General features: G+C 43.5%; 1 protein-coding gene across 28 annotated transcripts in view; it reads right to left on the minus strand.

Moving 5' to 3' along the window:
* Nucleotides 1-19,706, minus strand: part of LOC128754658 (receptor-type tyrosine-protein phosphatase delta-like) — a 191,454-nt gene that overhangs the window by 14,160 nt on the left and 157,588 nt on the right. For 13 of the 28 annotated variants that reach the window (XM_053857437.1, XM_053857430.1, XM_053857436.1 and 10 more), the window contains 14 exons: nt 19,445-19,562; nt 17,717-18,304; nt 17,277-17,371; nt 16,947-17,203; nt 16,190-16,283; nt 14,923-15,147; nt 14,681-14,841; nt 14,183-14,194; nt 13,027-13,139; nt 12,509-12,606; nt 7,227-7,350; nt 4,178-4,353; nt 3,092-3,115; nt 501-620 (listed from right to left, as the gene is read on the minus strand). In XM_053857437.1, coding sequence (XP_053713412.1) covers nt 501-620; nt 3,092-3,115; nt 4,178-4,353; nt 7,227-7,350; nt 12,509-12,606; nt 13,027-13,139; nt 14,183-14,194; nt 14,681-14,841; nt 14,923-15,147; nt 16,190-16,283; nt 16,947-17,203; nt 17,277-17,371; nt 17,717-18,304; nt 19,445-19,562 — 2,205 coding nt within the window. The remainder of the gene's footprint in view (nt 1-500; nt 621-3,091; nt 3,116-4,177; nt 4,354-7,226; nt 7,351-12,508; nt 12,607-13,026; nt 13,140-14,182; nt 14,195-14,680; nt 14,842-14,922; nt 15,148-16,189; nt 16,284-16,946; nt 17,204-17,276; nt 17,372-17,716; nt 18,305-19,444; nt 19,563-19,706) is intronic. The other 15 variants (XM_053857438.1, XM_053857434.1, XM_053857451.1 and 12 more) reach the window with 3 other exon arrangements.

The following is a 19,706-nucleotide window of genomic DNA, read 5'->3' on the forward strand; positions in this document are numbered from 1 at the left end:
TCTTCTCTTCAACCACTTTGACTTCTGCCACTTTGTGTATCATAACTAACTTCTTCCTCTGAAACAATGAGCACCTTTGTTCCGGCCTTCTGCTGCGCTATCCCCACATACATCTGCGACAGTTGAGGTGGGATTCTTTCCACTGTAACATCCCCTTCCTGCATTGCCCATGGAATCATGATAATTTGTTTCAAAATCTCGCTGAATTCCATTCGATGCCATGTCTCCCCTCTGCCCACCTCCTCTTTGCCTTATTGGGGGCCCCAGTCAAAATTCAAAAACCCCTTGAATTTAATCTTCATTTCATATCAATTTTGTCGGTGGCATACAGGTGATCTTGTCTGGCGCCTTTGCCTTTTTGTCTACAAATATAGCACATTAGCAACTACCAGAAACAAAAGAGAATGAACTAGCAGCGATGGTGAAGTCAATGTTGATGCCTCTTTGATAGACACCATACATTTTTGTGAGCAATAGTGGGAATATACAGAGCCAGTTACCTTGTAGAGCGCAAACGTCCTGACAGAGTACGTCGCCAGTTCCACTGTGTCCAGCAGGGTGACCTGGATGAGGCCGTACGTCTCTGTACCCCGAGTTGGCCAGTACTGGTCACACTTCACCTACAAGAAGTTGAAGGTCAATAAATGTCTCAGACTCAGTGCAGGTGGTTCATTTGCTACTTTTTTTGCGTGTTTTGAGTGAATCTGTGACGGGCGTGGAGGAAGAAGGAGGATGCTGGTCCTTAATAGTGCTACTCAAGTGTTAGTGGATGCACAAATGACTGGTGTGAAGTTGTCAACCAGGCCAACAAGTAGCTAAACCCAGAGCCTCGCACAAGTCTTTCAAACCCGCACCACACACACACACACAAGGCAGGCAGTCGTCATTCCTGGCTGCTATCGCACCTTGCTTTCCCTGGAAGGTCACGTGACAATATTTGTAGTCCTACAGCCAAGAGACCACAGGAGAGGGAGCAAACCCAGAGGACAGGGGAGAGGGACGCGAGGAGGAGGGCTTTGGCAGAATCAGGCCAAACCAAACGTTATGTGCTGATCCCTGCAGTCTTCACTTCAAAGACAGCAGGGAGATCGGCTCAGCTCTCTCTGCATTCCACTGCTCCAGACTGGGGATTAGGAATTTTGGCCCGGGACAGTCAGGCAGTAATTGCAGCTTTTCAACTCTTGTTTTCCCACCAGACTTTGAGACACTGTTCGGACCGGAAAGACCTTGGCTAAGATGAGGGTCATGCCAATCCCAAATTCCGGGCGGAGAGTGCCAACAAGGAAATAATCCAAGCATATATGATTTGCTAATAATGATCCACATGCTGTTTTTGTGTGGTTTCACTAATTGAAGTGCGACTGGCACGAGTCCCAGTCCGTGGTCATCAGTTCTGTTGTGAGCTCATAAACCAATACGAGGTGTTAAATATGACTGAAGCATCATCTTTATTAAACCTACAACACTCTGAGAGGAGCTCTTCGGAGGAGTGGGTTGATAATAAAGTCAGCGCTGGATTGCGTAGTAAGCGTCAGGCTGTAACAACATTACTTAGCATGGAGATGTGGAATCACCAATTCATCACTTTTATGACGGTGACGCTGCCTACTGGCTATGATTCGGCTTCCCAAGTCTTTACACTGCGAAGAGACGCAGCCACTGAGTATCCCGACCTCACTATGATGCTCTTCACTTAAAGAAGAGAAAAAAAGGGGATTTATTTTTCTGTTTTGAGATGACTATGAAGCTCAGACGTGGTCAAAATGGAGCGTTCAACTTCAGGCTTTGGTCACATTTTGTAGCCTTGAGCGCACTTTCATTTGAATATTGGGGTTGTGGTGGTTATGCAACACAAACAGCATTAATGTATGTTTCTCTGCTGATATTAGGTGTTTAGAAATGAAAATACTGTCGATCCCTTTGTTCAAAGAAGGCTCATTTTGTCAGCCACCAGACATGACCTCTGATCATCCTTCACTTCTTGAGACCAAAGTTTTTGACTGGGCTATATTTTTACACCCTAATGACAAAGTTTTGTCTATGCTTAAGGCAGTAGTTTAATAAAATAACATAAAATAAACTAAACTAAAATAAAATAAACTGCATTTTACCTTGGAATATTGACTGAAAGTTCACTCTCATACCATACCAATGTTTAGTTTAACAGTAAGTGACTGACTTTGATAGAGACTTTATTGTACAGCTGTTGACACTTTTCTTATCTGAAAATTTGTGAGAATGTTTTGAATGTGGTACAGATTGTCTCCCCAAATGTGGTCAATAAGTCAAAGTTAAAAAGAAAGAAAAAAAAAAAAATGGCGCTGAAATTATGTTGTTTTTTTCTGGTTGAAGACATACATATTACAAAGTGCACAGGTATGTTGCACTGACAGAAACATCCGGTCAAAAGTGACTGAATACAATAGTTTCAGAAAAGTTTAATATTTGCAGAGACTGAGACTCGCTATTATTTTTTCATCAACACACGCAGAAAAATGTTGCAAAACCGTTTACACTTAGTCATTGTGAGTGTTGTCATGCGTGTTATTAACTTGGGCACACGAGTCTCAAGCCGGTGCTGACATTTCTGTCCTCTTAAGAGCGGCTTCGGTGTAAATAAGTCGTGGCGATACAGAAAAGCTGACAACCTAGATGACGCACATATCCAGCAAATTATAACATTTCTCGATGGCAGGTTTGTGTTGTCTCCATGTAATCCGCATGTAGCATCTGCATCCTTTCAACCCAAGACAGAGAAATTGCCGCCTGAGCGTCAACGTTAATGGTCCCCTACTGCATTATTAAACCCTTGGCGGAGATTGGGGAGAGCATGCAAACTTCAGACACTAATGTGCTCTGTGTTTCTGCACTGTGGTGGCAACAAGAAAAACCCCAATCAGATTGGGTTAACTGTGAGCGCCATGTGGTGGGCTGAAATCATTTCAGTGTTCTCACTCAATGCACGGACCATTTCACAGAGAGAGAAACGCACAAAGCAGGGAAAAAGTGAACAGTGAAGAAAAGGGGCGAAGAGGAAAACATGTGAGGTGCATTTGAAGGATTAGCAGAGGAAAGAATAGAGAGGTCTTGCCTTAGAGAAGAAATAAGAGGGCATCTGAGGGTCAAACAAACACAACAGACAAAGTTGGAGCAAGTCGGAGAAGAAGCAAGAGTTAAAAACAGAGGGAAAAGGTTAGTCGGAAGAGAAGCACAGATGAGAGGTGAGGTTCAATTTGCGCATAAAAGGCTCGGGAGCATAATTGGTTAGCAATCACGATTCATACCTCCGAGCATTTTAATGGTCTCATCACATTGAAGTCATTGCGATTCCGTTCGCAAAACTCAAACGCCTTGAAGCCGAAATCCATTTATAATGGTTAACCTGCAGCTACATGTCAATCCACAAATTACCCACTGTGCTCTTCCTTATTCTTTGCTGTTGTCCTTCACAATGGGCTGGCTGAACGAAAATGAGATCTGTGAGCTGCAGTCTCATGGGTTTGAATTCAAAAGAAGACGGCTGTCATCTCCTGGCCACGGCTGCACTTGTATATGGCTGTAAGAATGGCTTCACCTCTTCCACCGCAGCTGACCTGAGTCATCCTTTACCTACACCGGCCTCCGTCACCAGCGCTTGACCCCGCCTTTGGTACCTTTCTCCTTCACAGCATTTATCTTTATCTGCCTCAGCCCTTCCTCACCTCACGCTGTGTTCCCCGACCTGAGACATACTAGCTGAAATTCAGACAAAGGTTTTGAAAACTGCAGCCCTGCTTCACTCTCCGCTAGTGAAACACATTTTTCTAGCTGGTTTAATGTGTACCGGGTTAACATTAAAGCCAAGTTACACTGAGACCCAAAAATCATAACTGGTCAGTTCAAAAATCTGTAAGAAAATGGTGAAATAATTCAGCGATTCCAAGTTCAGTTTTGTGGGAAACTACCTCTTGAACTTGAATCTTGCTTTTAGGGTCAACTAGCACTCAACGCACTTTAATGTCATTCATGTCGACTTTTCCCAGGAATATAATGTCAATATAATTTCAGACTGAGATATTCTGCTTGTAGTGAACATAGCAAAACTATTAAAAACATCTCCGATTTGAATAGTGACTCTGAAGAATCTGCTTCATTCTGTCAGAACTACTGTTGAACCAGACAGGCTCCTCCTCCTTACCCGCGACTTTTCCTCCAACTTGGTCATCATGATGATGTTGGCTGTGTGCTGCTCCCACACCATCCTCCAGAAGTCCCCGAAGGTCTCAGGGAGCGAGCCCTGAGTGGCTATGTAGGCGTTTTGACGGCGGTAGCCATCAACATAGTTGGCATTGACGTAGTCACTGCCGGGAACTCCTGCATCAAAACAAAGAAGGAGACCGCAGATGTTGGCCTGAGAATGACTTGTGGAAGCTCACTGAATTAAATGGAGAGGAATAAAACAATTACATACGTTACCAGTCAAACAGCACTGTACGTTATAGGTCAAACCTGTTAACTAAATGTCTTGCAGATAAAGGCTGTAACAACATGACTTAGCATGGAGATTTGGAATCACCAATTCATCACGTCTATGACGGTGATGCTGCCTACTGGCTATGATTCGGCTCTCCCAAGTCTTTCCACTGTGAGGAGACGCAGACACTCGGTATCTCAACTTTGCTATGATGCGCTCGACTTAAAGAAGAGAAAAAAGGGATTCATTTTTTCTGTTTTGAGATGTTTATCAAGCTCATATGTGGTCAAAGTGGAGCGTTCAACTTCAGGCTTTAGTCACATTTTTTAACCTTGAGCACACTTTCATTTGAATATTGGAGTTGTAATGTTTATGCAACACAAACATCATGAACGTACGACCTCAAATAATGTTTCTCTACCGATCGTAGCTGTTTAGAAATCAAAATACTGCCGATCCTTTTGTTCTCAGGGGCTCATTTTGTCAGCCATCAGACATGACCTCTGATCATCCTTCACTTCTTGAGACCAAAGTTTTTGACTGAGCTATATTTTTACACCCTAATAACAAAGTTATTAAGTCTATGTAAAGGCAGGAGTTAAAAACAACAACAGCAACAATAATAACAATAATGATAATAAAACTACATTAACAAAATGTCTTGCAGATAAAGTGAATTATTGTGTGTTAAGTCATAAAAATAACAACATTAATAATAATAATAATAATAATAATAATAATAATAATAATAATATGTTCAAATGTATTTGGGATCAACCATTCAGAGTAATTAAGAGAAGAAGAGAGTGCAGGCAGGGTGGAGCAGGTTAGAAAATGGAGGTAAAAGTAGAACAGATTGAGATGTGGTAAAGGACATGAGGAGGGATACGGTTTTCTTGGTTGAACACCATCTCTGAAAGAAGTTTGGCAGTTAATGAGTGATGTATTTTTCTACAGCAGTAAAATGACAAAAAAGGAAAAGGCACTCACTGCGTAATTTACAAAGGAACAAATGCTATATATTTGAGGTAAATGGTATGACAATATTGAGGAACATCATGAGCTAAGGGATGCACCAAAATATCATGATAATGGACGGTTGAAGAAAGGTATTCAAACATACCTCAAATGAAAATATGAATAGAAAAAGACAAAAATCAACAACAAAAATAAGGTCTAATAAAGCATATGATAAATGGGTGCGGAACAGTTTGACTTGATTTATTGATGTCGTATGTCCTGTGACAAACTAGTTGTCAGCTTTACTACCAACAGAGCTTGAGTCAAGAAAGACATTCAGGGATTTCGCCGGCTTGAAAACGACCATGACTATGAACTATAAACATGAGTTCCGTTTGGTGCTGCGGAAAGATTAATGTCTTCAAGAAGCTCATTTCTTAACTGCGCTATTGTTCACAGATTTACGACATCCACTAAGATGATCATGGACGAAGCGTAAATCACTGGATGTGTTGGTATGAATGGTGACATGACTGCGAGGGCATCCCAGTGTAAGACAAGGCTGACACCGCTTGTTCTGGAAGGGATTGTGCCGATGTGTGTGTGATGTTGGAGACGGCCTGTGTGTGTGTTTGATTTGGGATCAGTCCTGCTCATCTGGGACCTAATACTATAATCCCAAAAATCACTGAGTCACAGCTCAAACACGCACACAAAACACACACACAGAGGGACAAACATAAAGATGCACGCGTACAGTCAGACGTGGCCTGATTCTGCCGAGTCGGTACTTTCATTCTTTTCATCTGTGGATCGTCATTTAAATATGGAGAAAATAGTAAAAGTCATAGTTACACCGTCAAACGTGGCGGGAGAAAATAGGCGTCTGAAGAATTGATTCAGTTTTACTCTCTTTCTTAGGGGCAATGCGGCTGAAAAGTAAAGTTTGCCCATAGAGCTCATTCAAAGGGGAAGGGGAACGAGCCGCTTATCAACATCAGCCTTCAAAAGCAGCCCGACCGTATCCTTTGATGCGCCACAGCTGTATTGCTGGGGACCACACAGACGCACACACCGATAAAACGTTCACACAGTCCAATCACTTGGTGGCTGCACTTGCATGGCAGCGAGTGAGCAAGCGTGGACCAGACCAAAAAAAAAAAAAAAACAACATATCTCTAACTCACACACTCGGTTCATGTTTTGTAAAGTCCCTGGCTGTGCGTCGGTGTGTGTCGTAGCTTGTGTGTGTAGACGCGCTCGAGTGTATATACGTTTTCTGAAGCAAAAGAAAGACAGACAGTATGAGCTGGAGGAGACAGGCGGAGGTGGGAGGGCTGCTCACACATGCTCTACCCAGATAAGGCTCATCTGCTCGGGCTTGGCCTCCCACTTCTTTTCTCTCTCCCGCCTCAGGTCTTTCACTGTCGAGGTGGGTGAGTACGCTTCAAACGCACGCCGAAGAAACAATTGAGACAACTATTCTCGTCATGTTAGTCTGCTTCAAACCCCAAATCCTGTATAATAAGGCCACCACCTCATTCGTCTTACCACACATTATGTGCGTTGCCTTGGCAGGTCGTGTTTGAAAGACCACTTTTATGCGAGCATTAGACGTTATATGAGAACCAGCAATCTTGCTAACCCTGAACTTTTCCTGAACCTGATACAGGACCGAACCCTGAGAAATATGAATCCCAAAATTTCCTGGATTAAAGCAGGAGGGTGCGACCAATATCCATTCATTCTCCAAAAATGCCCTTGAGTCACTTTATTAAACAAATATGCAGCCCCGAAAAAAAAACAGTCTTACCCTCGATACTGGAGAGAATGACTCTGGAGTGGTCGTACGCGATGACGTTAGCGTAGCGGTTTTTCGGTTTGTTGACCTCCAAGTTGGAGTTCTCCCATGTGAACTGCTGCGCGGGGTCAATGGACTGCGGATCAAAGAAGAAAGTGTTAAAGTCAAGAACAATAATGAGACGTTTAACAAGAAGTCACATGGAACATTAAAAATACCAAAGATCTGGACTGGAGCTGGGAAAAATGGTTGAATTACAAAAAACAAACAAGTAATGTATAGTGAAATAATATAAGTATCCCTCACAGACACCATTTTATTTTATTTTATTTTATTTATTTTTTCTCTTCCATATGGTTTTGAATTTTTCCTTTCATTTTCTTTTTCTTTTTTCCCCCCATATTATTACATGTATACAATCTAGTTTTCTATGATGTACTGAAGTGAAATTAATAATGCAGTAACTGTATTCTATATGTGCATCAACAACAAAAAAATATCAAGTTAAAAAAAAAACAAAAACAAAAAACATCAATATCAATGGAGCTTCCATGGCAGAGTCAACCAACTTAACAACAGCATGAACTTTACCAGTTTGCTTACAAATGTGCCCACCTCACCACTTGTCCATGGAATAGTTGAAGTCTATTCTCAGCTATTACCACTCTGTGATCTGCACTATTGTTCTCTCATGAGCAAGACCCAAAGATAGCTGAACTTAACCCAACTTCAAGTGAGCAGTCCAGGATCCAGGCTTGAATTCATTAGCAGCTGTAACTCACACTTCTGTTTGGACACGTGGCTTTGCTGCTTCAGTCAGCAGTACTTTATAAAACACTCATTCTAATAAATGTATTTTCCCTCTGGCTTATCAAACGACTGACAGTGAAATGATGATTTCACCTTTATGACATCAAGTAAAAAAAAAACAAAAAACTTTCACAGTTGAAATAGAGCCTATGTTGTATAGTTAAATCTATGAGGCGGCGTGTATCTGCAGACGTGTGGTTACAACAACTCAATAAGCTCAAAGCCCATTATTATTTGTGCTAGCCATTTGCTTGTTGGTTCTGTTTTAACAACACACTCACGCAGGTCTATCAATAGCTGCTGTGAAAGCCATCCATTCACAAAAGCATCTCCTTTTTGCAAAAAGCAGCGACTATCGATATTATCAGCGGCAAACACAATCAACTTCAAGAAAGTGACGCACAATAAATTACAAGAGGACAGAGGCTGTGTTAGACCAACACATTAAAAGCCGGCGGGGTAATTACAGTGTACCGATCACTGTTAGCGGCGAGAAGCAGACATGAGGTCATTATGGTGTTGTCAATAGAGACGGATGAAGACGAGAGAGCCAGAGCAATTTAGCAATTGTGAATATTTTACGGCACATAATTATGGTTTGGCCGGGGAAAAACGGGCCGGAGCGTTACTTTGAGTCTGCATGTATGTGTGTATGAGATCTCCTCACCCTACTGCCAGCATCGGGTGTGTAATTATCACACCACAGTCATTTCTTCATCCCTCTTTTCTCTCTCTCGCTCAATCTATTCCCCATCCATTTCTAGATGGGTTGTTAGGGCTCGAGCGCTGAACAAAGCCCGTAGTCATGGCAGAGGGAACGCAAAGCGTAGCAAAGTGCTTCCAAGCTAAACCACAATTAAATATGGCTTCACCCTCGCTGTGTCTTTATAATTCCTCCTCTAATTATTTTCCTCCCTATAACACCCTTGTCGTGCTTTTTTTTTTTTTCCCCGTGCTTTGTACAGACTGTCCTGCTTTACACGCGTCTCTGCCACACACAGTCATGGTGGCCAACTCCGTCCTCGTGTTTCCCTTTGCCAGAGGCCACTGGTCCAAACACATGGCAACAGAAAACGTTTACTGCTGTAATGGCTCTCAGTGGAGATGACAGGCCCATGGGCCGGTCATGGCTCAGCGCCGGCGAATCATTACCAAATTCATAAGAATGTTGAGGTATGAGTTACGAACTGGTTTACACAACATTTATCATGCGGACAACTTCGATGATCTAGATTCACCAGTCAGTATGGGCGTAACTGCAGGAAGCAGTCAGGTCCAGCAACAACTCTCAAACTGATCCATGAAAGAGCCACAGTGTGCAGGTTTTTGTTCCAACCAGTCTGTCCTTCAGCTGATTGGTGAAGCTTGTTGGTTTGAACAAAAACCTGCACCCACTGCAGCCAATGAAGGTGAAGGAAAGAGAGTGACGCCACTGTCACAATGCGCTATGGACGCTGCATGAGTGACGTTGGTAAGTCAGAGCAGAGATTGTCTCTGCCGCCTGTGTATCGGCAGGAGTGACCCAACGCACACCCCATCTAACCATTGAACTACAAGGTACAGCCTCGGGGTGGCACTCTATCATAAAACACAACGCCCACTGGCATTCCAATGTTCAGTGGCAGAGGTGGACAACAGACAGGCAGCCGACCAGATGTGGTCCTGAGCAAGCTTCCCTGAGGCGCTACAATGCTGCATTACTATCACTGTGGTGCCAAGCACTATTCAAGCTCGTGCAAATATACGTCTCATTTAAATGTAGGAGTTATGTTTCTTATCCACAAGGTTTCTTGTTTTTCTCACAAGTTATGGAGGGTTAGAAAGTGGGGTCCCCCAATCTACATTAATGTATTTGTCATACTCTATAATCTTAACTATAGAATCAATAGTTATTTATAGTTATTTTCCACTGTGCTCTCCTTCATTATCAGCCTTCACACTGCAGACTTGGGCCCACCTTCACCCCGACTGTGCCACTTCACACCTCTTCCTTTCCTTCCCTGTGGATGAAATATTGTCGACAAAAAAAACAACGCAACGAAAATGCCAGTCATGTGACGATAACCATAATTATATAAAATGCATGGGCACACAGTGAAAAGGTCACAGCAGCAACCTCAGTCCTTTCTTCATGTTCTCCCTGAGCTTGCGTGGGTTTACTAAGTTCCCTCCCACAGTCTGAAGAAACACAGAGGTCCATTTCTGGACCCTTCATGTACAAAAATGTACCCGTCCTTTTAATAATGACGTTACCATCACTGATCTGATACTTCTATTTGTTCTGCTGATACAGCAATATATGAAGGCAGGGCCAAACAAAAGTCGACAAGAAAACAAACATGGTGACTGCGGAAGAAGTGTTGATAATGTTCCTGTCGTACTAAAGAGGACATGGAGTCGGAGGCAGTGGTTAGTGAGGACGTTAAATATATCGCAACTGAGGTCCCATTGTCTTCTTTGTGTGTCATTAGAGCTATATATTGGGTAGTAACAGCAACACTGCCCCCATGGTTTCTGGTGCTACTGCTGCGTTTGGTCCGTATCCATAAGTTTTGTGGAAACGTGCAGCAATACAAACAAAATGAACGCAGAGCACGGACAGAAGGATCCGTCGCATCTGGTTAGGATCCGTCCAAAACCAGATGCGTATGTCTGTAGCTGCGAGTGTGTGTGAATGGATGTTTGTCTCTGTGTGTCCGGTGATAGCTTGGCAATAAGTTCAGGGTGTTGCCCAAACTAGCTTCAGTACTTAGTAGTGTGTTAGAGTGTGTGCAGGAGCAATTGACCATAGCATAAAACATAACTTGAAGAACAGGATCCGGACACAGGGGAAACAAAATGCATCAACGTTGAAGAAAAATAAAAGCAAAAGAGCATTGCACAGAGTAATATACAAACACTGTTTGGGAAAAATGAGGGGTAGAAATAATAAGCTCCTCAATCTGCTCCTTTTCAATGCCTCTACAATGTATAATGTATTGATGCTCATGGTTTATGTAATGTATATGTCAGTGGAAATCTATGTCAACGGACGAGAGGAGATTGAAATAAATATTCAATCTAATATAAATGCGTCGCCTCGTGGGAGCACACACAGCTACACAGGAAATACACTGCGGCTCCACCTCAACGGTATAAGAAACAGAATTTGCGCTCGATTCAGTGGTTCATTTTGTCGTCATAGACCAGTGCAGACTACGACAAAGCCTGAGCAGAGATGAGTCGGATATAGCAAGTTACTTCACTGAATATCTTTAAGACAAAGAGCACAAGTCGCTGATGATATTTGATATGTGAGGATATGATATATGATATCCTCACCTGATGTAGTGAGTGAGGATATACAATATAACAAGGGTGCAGCTCCTGATTTCCTGTAACGAAAAATGCATTCCCAACCTATTTTGGTGAAGGCGCTATTAAATGATCTGATATTGGTGGGAATTGAAAAAGTAAAAAGCGAGTAAAATACTTTTGTTGTTAAACCAAACTACAAGTAACATCCGACTTACGACCTGCTGGACTTAAGACTTCTAGTTGACTGAATCTGGGCTGGACTAATAAAATAACATCATTGTTATCGGCATCCAGTATACCAATATACAACTAATAACTAACAGATATCTCCAATGACAGAAATATAATTCTTCTTTTCACTTTTTACACTGGTAAAAAGGTTACATTTTCCTGTTTCTGCCCGCACTGAATAATGGATCGACGCCTTCACTAAATGAACAACACTAATAAACCAGCACCACCACTGTCTTGACCATGTTTTTGGACGAGGCTTTTTGTTTCTGTGTCATTCTGCTTGAAGTGCAACCCAAATCCAGGGGTCCAGTAATGCATGCAATGCATGATGGGAGTTAGCAGCACCCTAATTGTTGTTTTCCAGTGTTTCATTTAAGTGTTTGTGTGTTTTGAAATTTCTCATTTAATGCGTGAGGCGAGTCACTCAACCAGAGTACACGGTGCACTCCCACTAACTGGACTGAGGCGGCAGATGGTCACGTGTCCTTCACTTCTGTTTGAACATGGCTTGGGCTACATTGACAAATGCTGTCAGTATTTTTTTAAACTTTGCTGCAATACGTAGAATAATAATCAAGAAAGATCTCAGCTCTTGCTTTTTGTATCTCTTGGTGAGTTGGCAGTTTCTTTATCTGCATCTCTGTGTCTCCGTGTTCTCCGCCAGAGCGCAGAAATTAGGGCTCGATATCCATCTGGCTGTAAGCAAACTCTCTTTGAGCATGCCATTTCAATTTCCTTCTCATATTTGTATAGATAACAACATGACAGCGCGAGGGGGAGTTTCACTTTATCTTGCATCGTCCTATGAAGCTGAATCAAAAGCAACCGTACGGACGACCACGAGAGCCTTCCACTGAAACAGAGCGCATGATAGATACGTGCGCGGCCACTGCCAAATCCCAATCAGTTCTCGACTTGAACATTTTTCACGGGCTGATAATCGGCAGTCTTACCTCGTACTCTTGAGAGAACTTGAGATTGTCGTTTGCCTTGAGGCGCTCAATGTTATCCGCCAGTTCTGAGAGGGGGATGGGCGGGTGACTTGCCATGCCTGCCAACGCAGAAATAGGAAAACATCAACTCTGACACGAGCAAAATTCTCTGAAGCTTGTGTTAAGCGGAGTTTAATGTTCTGCCCGTGATTAGAAATGAAGCAAATGTGATTATCAAGTGGCCATTTTTCTCCAGGCAGGTTGGAAAGAACAATGCGTTTGTTCTTGTGGTTACTGAGGCAGAGAAAGTTAACGTTTTGCATGAAGTTCAAAAAGTCTGGACACATTTCAATGGGTTAGGTTGCACGGACATGAAGGACAGTGATGACGGCAGAAAGATCTAAGACGGCAAACGACTGACTTGACAAACGCCGATAACCGCGGTACACTGACACACGATAGGCTGGAAAGGAAACAGCACGGGGTTACGCCGTCTGCAAACAAGTCGACATCCATGAGCTCCGCTGTGAGGTTTGTACCTGGCGTCTGGAAGTTGATTCTGCGCAGCTCCACAGGGTCGGTGGGATGGTGAGACGACATGGCTTTACTGCAGGGAAAACTGGCTTTCCTGCCTTCAGCTTCAGCCCGTTTCCTGGAGAAAAGATTTATGTTTATTAATAACATCCACCCAGCGCTCATGACGGCAGTTCATTTCAAGCTAAAATGCACTCAGAAAGTTGTAAAGACAGACATGTTTCACTAGAAATATATCTCCGTTAACATGGCGACACTGTATATCACTGACAAGGGTGAGAAGAGCTGAGCACAGATGCGTCACTTGAAACTTGTTTTGAAGTATCCTGACCTCAGCTATTGGATGTTCTACTAAGTTTGAGGATCCATAAATGTCATCTGACAATTCAGTATCTTCTGCTGCAACATCAGCATGAACCCTGAACAGAAGTGCTTTGAACAGTGTTTGTGTTGCAGGTTTCGCAGGGAACTGAAGTGAGAGGAAGACATGAGGAGCTGCCAGCGATGAGAGCGTGGCAAGGCCACACAAAACGGTTCTCTGTGATGGCATTTGGTAATGAAAGGACTTTTCACAGACCAAGACCTTGATGCTATTGGCACCTTTGTTCAACTCAACAGAAAATCTGAAAGAGCTCTTCTGAGACTTCATTTATTCTGGTCAGTATGTGTTACACATCTATGCCACATTACACTGTCCAAAAAAAAAAAGACCCAGGATCCAGACACCAAATTTTAATCATCTGTTCCTTGTCCTGTTATTGATATTTCATGAAAATTATTTAGGAATCCCTTTGTTACTTTCCAAGTTCTAAAGACAGAAGAGAGACAGATGAACCTCCTGGGTGGAGACAAAAATACAGCTCAAGCAAGCCACTGCTGCTGCACAACAGGTTTCCCAAAACACTTTTGCTACATTCTACTGAACTTTTACTCCTTAAATACACTTTTTTCTGCCACAAGTGTGGTGGGGCGAGTCTCCTGTCTCACAACCGCAAGTTTACGTCACTTGAAAACGTCTTCACAGTTTTAAATTCTATATATATATATGTCACAGCAATAACCTCCTTTAAGCTCAAACCTGCGATATATTGTAGCCGCTTGAAATGACGCACCAGGTAAATGACTGAGAACGTGGATGGAATATGAAAGAGGTTCAGTTACCTGTCAGGTTTGCTGCATCCCGCGTAAGGAAGCACATGAAGTGAAAGACAGATTGTTAGAGTCAGAACAACGACAACACAAGAGAATGGTCTTCTGTGAGTTTGCTCCTTATATAAGCTCCACTGCAAAGTGCAACTCAAAGTTGATTATTGAAGGCCATAGATGAGTTTGAACTCAAAGCAATTACCATTGGTGATAATTCTTGGGTTGAAGGTGACCAGAAATATTGTTGTGCATTAGCAACGCTTAAGTCAAGAGGCTGGATAATTACTGTTAATAATAGCTGCCAAAGTTATTATTGACCTCCTTTAAACTCTTGTCATGGTGTGAAGAGTCAAAACTGTTTCAGGAAACAAACAAACGTATGTTTATAATAATAACATTTGACCAAAGTTACAAGAGGCAAACTACGTACATACATTTGGATGTGCGCGCTCCACACAAGATGGCCGAGTTTGAGTAAGTACGTCTTTACTTCTCATTACTAATCTTCCTCACCTCTTGAAAAGTAGGATGGCAATGACGATGCAGACGATGAAAATGACAGCCAGGACTGGCCCCACCACCCACAGAAGCCCCTCCTCTTCATCCACCCTGGGCTGCGGGTCGACGTCGGACGAGGTCACGGGATCGGAATACGGGCTCGTAGCAAACATGGTCTGAAAAAATTTGAGAAAAGAAAAAATACTCTGGTGTTTTCATTCTTTTTAAAGGAACACAGTGTTAGTGTCTCCACTCACGTTCTCAGAGAGGTCGAGCAGGGCGAGCACAAAGAAGACGTACTCCTGCCCGTTCAGCAGCGGACGGTTTCGGAAATCTCCGATGTTTCGACCGTCGCCAAGAGTGAATTCCATTGGCAGGGTTTTAAAGTGAGCTGAAATGTAAGCCCTGGGATCAGACTGAGCCGCCTGTCTGCGGATTCGGAGGGCCCGGCTAACACTGGTCCGGTTGATCTCTCTCAGTAGCTGACAGTAAGAAGAAGAATGGACAAAGAGAGGACGGAGGAATGGCAGATGTTAAACATAATACCGTTTTGCTTCCCACCACTCTGGAATTGATTTAATGTTTCTTCCAGACGTGTGCATCTGATACATAGAAATGCAATGAAAGAATACAGTTAACAAGGCCACAGTCTCATATCAACAGGTCGAATGTGATCAATGATGATGGTTGTCATTAAACCAGTACATTTATTGAACTTGCTTGAAAGTGACCTTATTTACACAGAACTACACCTCATGGCACTCACGTAACATTCTGTTCTGTTCAGCATGAGCTCTAACTGCATTACGGAACTCGCAGTAGGAAAGGTGGGAGTGTTTTTTAACATCATAACACAAAGTAAGATATCATTTCAGGGACAAGGTGTAACTATTTCACCGGCCTAACATGAGGTCTGCAAGCTTCCAGACCAAAAAAAGGCGCCTGTTTATCGGCAGGATCCACACGGAACAACCATCCCAGCCTACTCGCTGAACTCAGGTGGAGTACGGGAGCTCAATTTGGGTCTCATTTAAGGGGCTTGGCTTGAAAGGAAATGTGTTGCCTCACCAACAGAATGATAAAAGTCGCGAGCGAAAAAGGCAAAGCTCCTCGCTGCAGTCAAACTCCACAGAATATGGTAGCTGGTTTAATTAGGTCAGGGAGTGGGATCCGGCTCGCTTAGGATGAAGAGCTCAGTCATCACAGAGTGCTGCTCCTTGTCGAGAGGGTAGGGAGAGGGTGGTTCACAGAGGAACCACCGCCACCGACTCACCCTCCTCTAAAAGTTAGACGACCTCAGGGCGGACAAGCAGACAGTCTGGATGCCGGATTTCAGATCTTTGGTCAGAGTTGGCTGATGCTGTCTGGGAAAGTGGTGTCTTGTCTGATGAATATTTCAACATGTGATGGAAACATTATTTCTATGGACCGTGAGAAGCGCACACAGAAGGGCCATTGACAAGGTTACAGAAAAAGAATATGACTGTGAGTAAGTCCGAACACTAGGCTTGTCTTTAACTTTACCTCATCCAGATTCATCTGGTCCGGATCCTCCCAGGGATTCTGGAACTTGCCACCTCTCTGCTTCTTCAGGGGAACCACCACCACATAGTATCCCCTGAAACACACCAGCCGTATGTTTCAGACACAAAAGCCATATTTTCATTCAATGAAAAAGTAGCAGCGTAGAGGGGGAATCCCCGAGCAGCGAGGAGACTATCGCAGAATATCACACCGAGGAGAATGATTCATGTGTCCCCGGGTGATTACGCTCCTCACCACCTCTATTCTTATGTTTCACAAAGCTATTGGTAAAAAGTGGGGAAATGAAAGTGCGTGCAACTCAACACCTTAAACTGCTTCTGGAATAAAAAAAAAAATGTGGCTTAATCTGTAAGTGATGGACATAAAAGAAATATTTAATGATTTAAAAAATGTAATCTCGTCCCAAATTTGAATCCCGCTTATCGGAGAAGGGTTTAAAAATGTTGTTGTTAAAAGTTCATCACATGGGGATTAGAAAGTGTCCCCACTATAATTTTCCCCCAAACAAACAAAGACAATAATCCATGTGGTGTGCGGATTGATTCTGTGTTAGGAAAGCCAACAGATGAGATTATGAGTTTCGTGTTTTGGTTCAGCCTTGTGAGTGGGATTTCCTCAACTTGATTTGCTGCCAACGTACAGCGAGTAATCCTTTAAAGGAATTGTGGGTCAAGAGAGAGAACAACAAACAGTTCCTTCCGAGAATCTAACAAGAAATCGTAGGAGCTTTCGTCACCTGACTTTGGCTGTCGTCTGCACAATGGGGAGCTGCACCGTCACCATGCCGTCGACGTTGGTTTTCCCCACCACTATGGGTTTTGTTTTTAGGATGTCCGGTGCCGTTGTAGCGGTAACGCGATGCTGAAGGCCGCCCGCACTGTTCGCACGGTTGGTGAGCAGGAAGGAATACTGGGTGTCTGGCTCTAAACCGGTGATGAGTTTCTGCGTCTGCTTTCCGTCCACCTCGACCGACATTCCCTTTCCATATAGAATCTGAACAAAAAAACAGCGATGGCCACCGTGAGAAGTCCTGTGTCTACTCCAACGTAGCGAAACAGTGACCTACCGTGAAGGGCTGGGTGGGGTTCTTGTCTCGTATCTCCCAGGACAGCAGAATGGAATTCTTCATAGCTGCTTTCACACGGAAGTTGGTGGCAAATACTGAGATAGAAAAATGACAGCAGAGAAGACGACCCAATGATTCCACGTGTCAGAACCACAGAACCGGTCTTACCTCTGCACCAGTCTACAGAACCAGCCCCAAGCTACCTACTGTGGTTAGAAAGTCTTTGTGTGACTGGTCAAAGATATTCCTATGACTCTTACCTTGGTTTCAGAAAAGGATGTTTGGTATGAGACTACAGTGACAAGACAACGGAAAAAAAGACACTTAGGATGTTGAAACCAGATGTGCCTGTGTGAGTGAGAAGTGCTTTGCAAAGAGATGCATGTGGTTTCCCTCTGAAAAAGGAGGATGGAGTGTTAATATGTGAGCGTGAGTCCTACCTTGGTCCAGCCGCTGGGTCCTTATCTGGACACCAGGGCTGTAGGGCCCAGGACCAACAGCAGTGAACGCACACACCCTGACATCATACACTGTATCGGCACTTAGACCATCCAGTAACACGCTGGACTCTGGCGTGGGCACCACAACTTCTGAGGCGTTTCCTCGACTGTTTATATCCTTGAAGAGCACTGAGTACTTCAGGATTTTCCCGTTTTGCTCAATGAGTGGGACAGACTTCCACGCTAACTGAATGGAATTGGCAGAACTTCCTTCTGAGATAATGTTCTCTGGGTAGCCACTCGGGGTGTCTTCTGGAGTGCTTATTTCCTTCACCGCCTCTTCGCCGTAGCCCATTTTGTTTCTGGCAGAAAGTCGGAAAACGTAATTAGCCCCTTTATGGATGTCTTGGGCTGTGTAGCGGTTCTCCTTGGTGGGGAACTCCACCACTGTGAAGGGAAGAACGTCGACGCGGCCGAAGGTGAGGCGGTAACCTTGAAGTGGAGTGGGTGGGTTGGGTGGCGGGTACCACTGAAGGAGAGCGGTGCCAGAATCTGTGGCGCTTACTAGCAATTTTGGCCTCTCAGGCACTAGAAAAACAGAGAAAACAACACTGCGGTATAATTGTGTTGCCCATTATCTATAACCTCAAGCAAAGCAGCAAGCAATCCGCAGCAAACAGCAACAGAAGATGATGAATTAGTCCTTGGTCAGAAACATAAACCAGAGTATTCAGTTAATGTCCTGCAATGATCTACATAAGGGTCCCTAGTCTTCAGGCTACTCAGCTCTAGACAGTGTGACTCTGCTGTGAGCAAGGAAAATGTCCTAAACCTAGGGTGGCAAATGGTTCCACAGAGGAGCAGGAGTCAGTGCAGATTTTTGTTCCAACCAATGAGGAGCACTCAGTTTAACCGATCATCTGTTTGATGACTATGATCAGCCGAGTGTCAGTCTGGAGTTGTTTGTTTGGAGGGAAAGTAAACCTGCATCCACACAGCCCTCATGTGGAACAGCTCACCACCCCCAACTCAGCTGAATCAATGACACAGATCCGAAGCCATTTGTGTCATTTAAAGTGGACATTGTGTGTCTGTGGCTTCAGTTAAAGAAATGTACTCCAATAAATGTACCAAGATCTTTGTGGGACTAAAACTGCGCTTTTAATTGAATTTATTTGAAGCAGATTTTAAAAACAATGGTGCCCAATAAAAGATTTTTTAAATTTGTATTAACAACATTTCAGGTGGAAAGACCTTTTCCCCCCCTCTTTCCTTTTTCCCTATTTCTGTCACATACATTTTTGTCCTTTATGCTGAAGACAGTGGTTCATTTCACAGTGTTTTTGGTATCTTAAAATAAAATGTGTCGACACAGACCTGCTTAAAAAATGAGTCACATTTATAAACAAAAAGAAGGTCAGGTAAAAATTGCTCCATAAAGATGCACAAAGGCTCATTTTACCTGTTTGCTCCATGAAGCTCAACATGTAAACAACAAAGGCTCTTGGAGCAGAGCACCAGATGTTTCTCCAAAAATGAGTCTCTTTGTACTTTATTTTAATACATCTATGCTTTCTAGACATAACCCCTTGACACTGGTGACACCGGTACTGCTGTAATTACTGTCCTCTCTGAACACAAAACTAGAACACGTCATCCTACAACGACCGTTTTTACCCCTAATGACAGTAATTACAAAACTCCAAAGAGACACTTGTTGACACTCACATGGAAGAGCGGTGCATACAGTCACAGGTTTGCTGCGGGCACCATCCCCCTTGGCAGTGTACGCGCCCACAGACACAGAGTAGGAAGTGTCCGCCTTCAGGTCGGGGAGGATGACCTCCTGCCAGGCAACACAAAATTTCATATGAAGCAAAAGCACAGAACAGTGGATTTATTAACCACTTGATATTGCACCAGGAGGGGAGGTAAAGTTAGAGACCATTCCTTTAAAAAACCCTGCTCTTGCGGCACAACAAAGATGGCG

This window comes from Synchiropus splendidus, chromosome 2, assembly GCF_027744825.2.
Source record: "Synchiropus splendidus isolate RoL2022-P1 chromosome 2, RoL_Sspl_1.0, whole genome shotgun sequence".
In the NCBI taxonomy this organism is placed as follows: Eukaryota; Metazoa; Chordata; class Actinopteri; order Syngnathiformes; family Callionymidae; genus Synchiropus; species Synchiropus splendidus.